The sequence below is a fragment of the Phaethon lepturus genome, unplaced genomic scaffold (assembly GCF_000687285.1).
Source record: "Phaethon lepturus isolate BGI_N335 unplaced genomic scaffold, ASM68728v1 scaffold4889, whole genome shotgun sequence".
Taxonomy (NCBI): domain Eukaryota; kingdom Metazoa; phylum Chordata; class Aves; order Phaethontiformes; family Phaethontidae; genus Phaethon; species Phaethon lepturus.
Window position 1 is genome coordinate 34,052 of NW_010562636.1, and position 7,737 is coordinate 41,788.

At 36.2% G+C, this 7,737-nt stretch overlaps 1 protein-coding gene across 1 annotated transcript in view; it reads left to right on the forward strand.

Moving 5' to 3' along the window:
- Window positions 1-7,737, forward strand: part of KMT2E (lysine (K)-specific methyltransferase 2E) — a 63,403-nt gene that overhangs the window by 33,976 nt on the left and 21,690 nt on the right. The window contains exons 8-13 of the mRNA XM_010294323.1: window positions 743-915; window positions 2,202-2,240; window positions 3,846-4,058; window positions 5,463-5,593; window positions 6,680-6,797; window positions 6,941-7,050. Coding sequence (XP_010292625.1) covers window positions 743-915; window positions 2,202-2,240; window positions 3,846-4,058; window positions 5,463-5,593; window positions 6,680-6,797; window positions 6,941-7,050 — 784 coding nt within the window. The remainder of the gene's footprint in view (window positions 1-742; window positions 916-2,201; window positions 2,241-3,845; window positions 4,059-5,462; window positions 5,594-6,679; window positions 6,798-6,940; window positions 7,051-7,737) is intronic.

The following is a 7,737-nucleotide window of genomic DNA, read 5'->3' on the forward strand; positions in this document are numbered from 1 at the left end:
CTTTCATCTTGACGGAACTAGGGTAATCCTGTTTCAGGTCAGGAAATGTATTTGTCTGACATAAATGCCGATGTATGCTCAATTTCAGGCTTTGACTTTTTGGGTCTGCGGGTGCAGCAACAAAGAAAAAAATATCTGTCAGTTTGTGTGTGATCTTGTTGTAACGAGTAAAATAGACTTCCCTTTTCCCTGAGTAGCAGAATGTTATTGTTACGGGATTTTGAGGAGAGAAGGCTTTTGGCTAAATTGATATATTTATCCTGAAAAAGGCACTTGACACTGCAAGTTGCAGACAAAATAGTTGATTATGACTGAGTAATAGGGCTTCAAGAAATGCTGGGCAGTCACTAATTTTAATCCCCTCTAGAATACAGTCATCTCAGAATTCTAAAGCTGTATTACAAGTAAAAGCTACATATAAAGTGAATGAGTTAACAAATAATTTTTTCACCATTTTTGTTCTGATTCTTATTATAATGGAATATGATAATGTAATTCCATTCAAAGAATGGAATTAATCTGCTTTCTTTTGGTTACCTGGCATTACAAACATCTGTTAATTACCAGCTTCTCATTGGTCATTCATTTTCATACTGTTGCAACTGTTGGCAAATTTTGCGTGTGAGTGCTTGAAGCATTTGTCAGTACACATTTTTGTTTTTTAAAAGCAGGTGTAGAGTAACTAGTGAATGTTCTTTCTACAGTATTTGATTGTTTACTGAATGTTCTTTGTTTTTTAAAGATGGGGATACCAGTGCAACAGAGAGTGGTGATGAGGTTCCTGTGGAACTGTATACTGCTTTTCAACATACACCAACTACAATTACTTTAACTGCTACAAGAGTTACAAAAGTCAATGATAAGAAAAGGAAGAAAAGTGGAGAAAAGGAACAGAACATAGCAAAATGTAAAAAAGTAAGTGAATGTAATTTTTCTTTTTATAACTATTGTCTTATAAATTATAGCTGTGTGACACCTCTTACCAAAAGACACTGGTTTTAAAAATCAGGATGTTGTTGCTAATAGTATTTTACTACCTGGATTTAGGTTGAAATGTAATACTCTGCAGCAAATGATACAGTCTTCCCTGCCTCTTCCCTCTCCCCCCATCTTTTAACTTCAAGTTAATATGTAACTAGCCATGAAAGCTCGATATTATAATAGAGGCAGAATTTGTAAGGAGGAATTGCATTTACTGGACCACTTGATATCATTAGAGGTGGGGCAGAACAGACTTTGGGTACCCAAAGAAGAATTCTCTGTAGGAAATTGTTTTTTCAGTTCAGAAATTTTTGCTCTCAGTTGTTCTGATGTAACTTCATGTCCATTTATTTGAGTTGCAATTTTATGAAAGTGTGCTGTCAGAAAGTTAGCTACTAAACTGCTTTGGTAAACAGGACATTGACATTATACTGTTTAGCTACAGGTGTAAACAATAAAATTTATGTGAAGACAAGTATAATATAGGTGAAGAAGTAAAGTACATGGGATTTCCTAAACTAATGAGTTCTTTCTGCAGTTCAGTTTCACTGTCTTGGATGAGAATTTTGCCTTTTACAAATAGAAGTAAGGATTAGTTACCAGTATCTTTTTGAAAATCTTGAGTAAAGTGTTGCATTTTGAATGAATGGTTCTGAATATAGATTTACTACCACATATTAACAATTAACACCATTAACATTATTATGTTATCTCCCAACGTTGTGTGACATGATTTAAAGAAGGAGGTTTTGCTGTAGAATGGCATACTTCTTCAAAAAGTTGACATTATAGGACATCTGTGACACCTTCTTCCCCCTCCCCTCTTTCCACAAATAGTGTAGCGAAGGATGTGGGCAATTTACAGATTTACCTGATGAGTATGGGGTGTTCCATAAGTGACTTTACGCTTACTTTGCCTTGAATTCTGGAATTTTAGAGAGTCATGTTGTAATACGGGAGAAAGGTTAAGGGTACATGGACTACTAGCTCTGACATCCCGTATGCCCTTAGCTTGGATGCTGAATCGTTTTTTTAGATGTATTTTGTGAGATGTAACCTGTTGCCTTCTTGAGATTTCAACGTAGCTTGTTCTGTTGTTGTCTTGCATGTTTTATTGAGAATGGTCCATACTAAAAGCTGTTAAGTCATTTATAGATTTTAAAGTCTGTAAGAGATTTTGTATTTCCTCCAAAGAATATAAATATCTAATTTTGTTTCAGGCATTTCGAGAAGGATCCAGGAAATCTTCACGAGTAAAGGTAATGTGATTTAGGTTTGGTTTTTCTTTTAAACCTTAATTGGCCATTACTTAACTAATAGGAAGCATCAAGAGTGCAATTGGGGCTATACATTAAGCACTAAAGTACTCTAATAACTAATGTACTACGTACGCATCATAGTAATTTTAAATGAAGCTATAAGCACTACATTTTTATGTCCCTCAAAGCTAACCAAAATAGTATAGTGCTAAATTTTTATTCTGAGAATACTTGGTTTTCAAGAGCCAGTGGAGGAATTAGGGCTCATTTGTGCTATGCAAGGGAGTAAAGTTGAGTGCACACCTCATTTGAACTTAGTAGCTCCAGCTTTTCATAGCTCTAAGCAGCAAAAGAATGAAATGGCTATCTTGCATTTGAAAGCTAAACTAGTGATTCTGCACTGTCATAACTCCATGTATCTGGCAGGACTCTACTCACTAGTGCTGGCATAGTTCAAGGAATTGTGTTGGGATGTCTGGTTTGTAAGATTTAAGTGTTACAGCAGTCTTTAAATTTTTCTGAGAGAAAAACATGCATGGTGTAAAAGTAGGTACTTCCCATAGTTTGTTTATCCTTGGGATATATAAAAACAAGTGGAACACAATTTACACTTCAGGTGTGTCAGATGTGACTTGCCAATAGTGAAGAGAGAATTGGGAAAGAAAATCTCTGTTTTGTGGTTTTTGGATGTGGTGTTTGTATGGTTCCATTATGTGTTTTCATGGTTTTCTTAGCATTATCTTTTATTAATGCTGTTTGTGTGTATGGTTCTCTTGATGCACGAAAGTAATGTAATCAGTAACAGGTAAACTGAATTACTGAACTACTTGCTGTGTTATTAATGTTTAATAGTGTCTCTGCTCAGGTGGATAGAAAAGGGAGCGTTGGTTGGCTGCTGCTGTCCATAAGGAGCATTGGTTGGCTGCAGCCTGGCTGCTGCTTGTGAGGTCTGGAGGTACAACGGCACTTTCTTTAAAAGTGAAAGGATCTGAAGCACTGCAGGAAAAAAAATTGTTCAGTGAGGAACAGATGAGGGAAGAAAAATGATCTGTGCAAAGCCTGTAACATTAGAGTCACAACCTTAATGTAGTAGGTGTAGGATTAGTAAAGTTTAGTAAGATGTGAAGTAGAAAAAAGATACAGCATGACCTTTGAAGTTGAAAGGGGAAAATCAAATCTGTGTATTACAGGATTAAAGCTGGAGTTCTTTATATTTGCATATGTTCACAGAAGTTGAGTAGGAAGGGAGATCTGACTCTCCAACTCTTGCACTTATAGATTCATGATGCAGTGCAGTTGTGGGAGGAAACAATGTCAGTTTCCATTCTCATACCACTGTAAGCTAGAATCCCTGTTAAAGAGGGAATGTATTCCTGAACTTGAGCAATATTTATGAAGTGATAAAATTCATAAAAGGACAAATGTAATGCTACTGAATTCAACTTGATGCTTTTAAGTAATGCAGAATTTTATACCAGACTTTCTAAAAAGAAAACCACCTTAAGTCAATGGCATACCTTTGCCCTTCGTTTTGTGTCTTGTTGTAGACTTTTTTTTTTAGTATCTTTTTCTTACCTTGTAATATCTGGTCACTTTAATTTTTAGGGCTCAGCTCCAGAAATTGATCCTACTGACAGTTCGAACTTTGGATGGGAAACTAAAATCAAGGCATGGATGGATCGTTATGAAGAAGCAAATAATAACCAGTACAGTGAGGGTGTCCAGAGGGAGGCACAAAAAATAGCTTTGAGATTAGGCAATGGAAATGACAAAAAAGAAGTCAGCACCAGCAATCTGATTTTCAAACCTCCAGTAGAGGTAATGAGCTGTGCCATGCTGTGTTATTGCATGCTGGTTTTGTGCCATTACAAAGGTATACATTTAGATACCTTTAAAAAAAGGGAGACACACACAACTTCACATTTATTTTCTTCATCTTGTCTTACCAGATTGAACAGTTTTAACAGCTTTTTCAGAATTTGTAATTGATTTTCATACATCCTGTATCACGCCTGATTATGTTTACACTTGCATATCGGTTCTCATAAAATAACTAAGGTGCTAGTCTGAGCCTGAACATTGGGTTCTCCTTAGACTGTCTTTTGTGGTGGTCATAACACAGTAAAGTTTGCTGCCCTGTCTCTGCTCTGTGAGGAGTATCAGGAGTGGTTAGAGTAGATAGAAGCATTGAAGTTGGAATCTTTTTTTTTTCTGCTATGTGTATCAACATGTTAATTGTGGACATTTTTCTTATGATATCGTAAGTCTGGTATTCAGATAGAATAGAATTTCATTTACCAGCTCACGAAGAATGTTTCTGATGGTAGGTGATAGTCTGATACTGATTTTTTTTTTTTTTTTACTGTTGTGATCCTGTAGTTTCTAGTTTATGAAGAAATTGTGCAATGGCTCTTTCTCACCTTAACATCAGTTAACTTACCAGCTTAAAATTAGAGCCATATAACAGACCTTAGTGTTTTGTAGCAGAAATCTTGGGGAGTAGTTACTGTAGCAGATTAATAGAAGCATCTTTGCTTCTTTTCCTCAAAGAGCATCATGGCATATGGGACACCCTCCTTAGAGGAATATCCCTGCTTACAGAACCTTTTGCCTACATAGAGGCTACTTCCTTTTTTGATTGCCGTTGACATTTATGAGGTGTGAGTTCACTAATTGTCAGGGTATGTATTTGTTTTTAATTAAAAGCCATCGTTCCATCTAAAGATATGGAAATAAGACATTTGGAAATTCTCTCAGGATTCTTTTTTAAAATTATTTTGTTGTTTTCCTCTTCTTTTTTCCCTTGAATGAATCGTGAACAGAGCATCTTTTTATGTTTGCATGTTTTTGTTTTGTTTGAAGGAAAGGAAGCCTTTTGAAAGTGTTAGGCAAAACAATGCAGCAATTCATCCTAGTACTGGTGAGAGTTACCTGCACTAAGAGATACAGTACTTGAATTATGAGAACGTGAATGTGTTGGTTTTCAGCCACATACTGGAGAACTAGGGCTGAAGCATTCCTTGAATCTAAATTCATAACTGGTTGCATTGGTAGAGGAACAGGACAATTGGATTGAATCAGCCTGGAGGTCTAATTAAAAAAAGGATGTGTTTTTAAGTTCATATAGAATTGCTTAGTAGTTGTGAAAGTATGATCTGGTGTTAATAATAATGGAAAAATGGTAGAAAATGATACTTCATAAATTAACTTGTGTCTTTATAGAGTTACGTGCAAAAAAATAAGAAAATTTTAAAAGCTGCCAAAGACTTGCCTCCTGATGCACTTATTATTGAATACAGAGGAAAGTTCATGCTGAGAGAACAATTTGAAGCTAACGGCTATTTCTTTAAAAGGTTTGTTTATTCCAAATGTTATAAGGTAACTGTTAAAATGCTGGTTTGCCAGACTGTTGCCTCAAGTACGGCAGTGTCTTGCATTTTACTGTTGTCTGATTAAAAGTAATTGCAGCTGGAATCTGCTCTCCCCCTTCTCTTCTGGATATCCTTACAGATCTGCTCAGGGGTTAGTTTCCTCTTCCTTTGCTCTGGTTACAGGATTCCTGCATTCTCAGTTGGGTAATTGTTCACCTTAAAGCAGAGATTGGCAGGGTGGCCCTAAAATAATTCAGAAGGTAATGGCAAAGATGTTATCTTTTATGAGGGAAATAGATTTTAAGTCCCTCAGGCCGAGAACAGAATTGGACACCGGTCAATTTGGGGACTTTTTACTGATACAGTTCTCTAGTTGATTAAGCTACTGAGCAATGTGTGACTGCTTCCTTCTTCCTGTGGATGATTTTCAGTGCTGCTGTTAACTGCAGACACACCTAGTTGGGAAATTGCAAGAGGCCTGTTCGAGAAGATCAAACACAGAGCTTCTGCTCAGTGAAGATGGAAGGGTTCCCTGGCACTTGTAATAGCAGAATTTAAAGCATGTCTTGGTAAAGTATTTAGGTGCCCCCTTTCTTCAGGATGGTTATCCAACATTAGTTGGATGCTAGTGGTACTGCAGGTGTCATGCAGGGATGTGGAAGTGTTACTTTATTCAGTTATTTTGGATGATTCTATGATGCACCTAAATTTCTACCTGAGTTTCATTTTAGGACCTGCCATAAGAAAAGTTTAAAGAAGATGAAGAATTTTAGCCTTGTCTTCCATCGCTAGTGCTTACCCTGTTACTATTCCTCACTTTAGATCCTATGCAGAAGAATTACATTCAGGGCTGTAACTCAAACTTCTGGTATTCTGGGAATACATTGGAAGAACGTACCAGTTAAAAAATCATGAAGCTTAAATAAAAATGAGTAATTCTCAGATTAACCCACAAATTTGGTGTATCATGCCAAACATCGTGTTACAAAGCTAACTACTGTGAAAAATAAGTGATATTTAGCACCTTTAAAAATGATAAAACTCTGGTTTTCTTGTATTTTTTTTCAGGCCATACCCATTTGTTTTGTTCTATTCTAAATTCCATGGGTTAGAAATGTGTGTTGATGCAAGGACTTTTGGAAACGAAGCTCGATTCATCAGGCGTTCGTGTACACCAAATGCGGAGGTGAGCATATGCATGAAGTTGAATTAGGTTTCATTTACTTAAAGTCCCCTTTTCCTTGAGGTTTCCCAGCTGATCATTTGAAAATGAAAAACCCCGGAAGTAATTCATGGTAATATAATAATGCTCTCTTGAACTCTGTCTAGGTGAGGCATGTAATTGAAGACGGAACAATTCATCTTTATATTTACTCCATCCATAACATTCCAAAGGGAGCAGAGATTACTATAGCATTTGATTTTGATTACGGAAATTGGTAAGTATTTGAGCATAATGTTCTAAAATATACCTACTGCTTATTAAGTTTTGTTGCGATTCAGCATGGCCTTGTTTTTATTTTATTTACTTTCTTGCATGCTTTAATAATATAGGCCTCCTTAAGCATTGTATTTACAATGAACATTGTGTGTGTGGACAGTGCTTTTCTGTATTTTTGTTACTGCATATCTGTTGCCAATTGCAGCGATGATGCAGTTACTTAAGGTACAAACTTAGATGAATGTGAATAAAGGTGTACTGTGAAAATCTCATATATAGGTGTCCTGTTGTGTGGGGAGAGCAGAGGCAAGAAAATTTAGAGCTATTTGGTAATGCCCTGTTTATTTCAGAGGGCCTCTGTAGTATGATTTCATCGAGACAGTGTCTGTGGAATTTAGTTATAAATCATGTTTGTTTAATGTGTGATTAAGAATGTTCAAATACACTGAATGCTTAGTGCTTTAGATTCTATAGCCTATTACATATTTTCCTGAATGTAATTGCTGCTCCTTTGGTGAATTGGGGAAGGGTCTAATAAACTGTTGCCATTAAGTAAAGGAAATAATCGGTTAAGTTCCACTCGCATATATAGGAACTGTTACTCAAATGCTGCTTTGAAATCTGATGGCAGAATAGGGCCTTTGAGTGATACAATCTAGTAATGATTTCTCTTGACTAGCAGGAA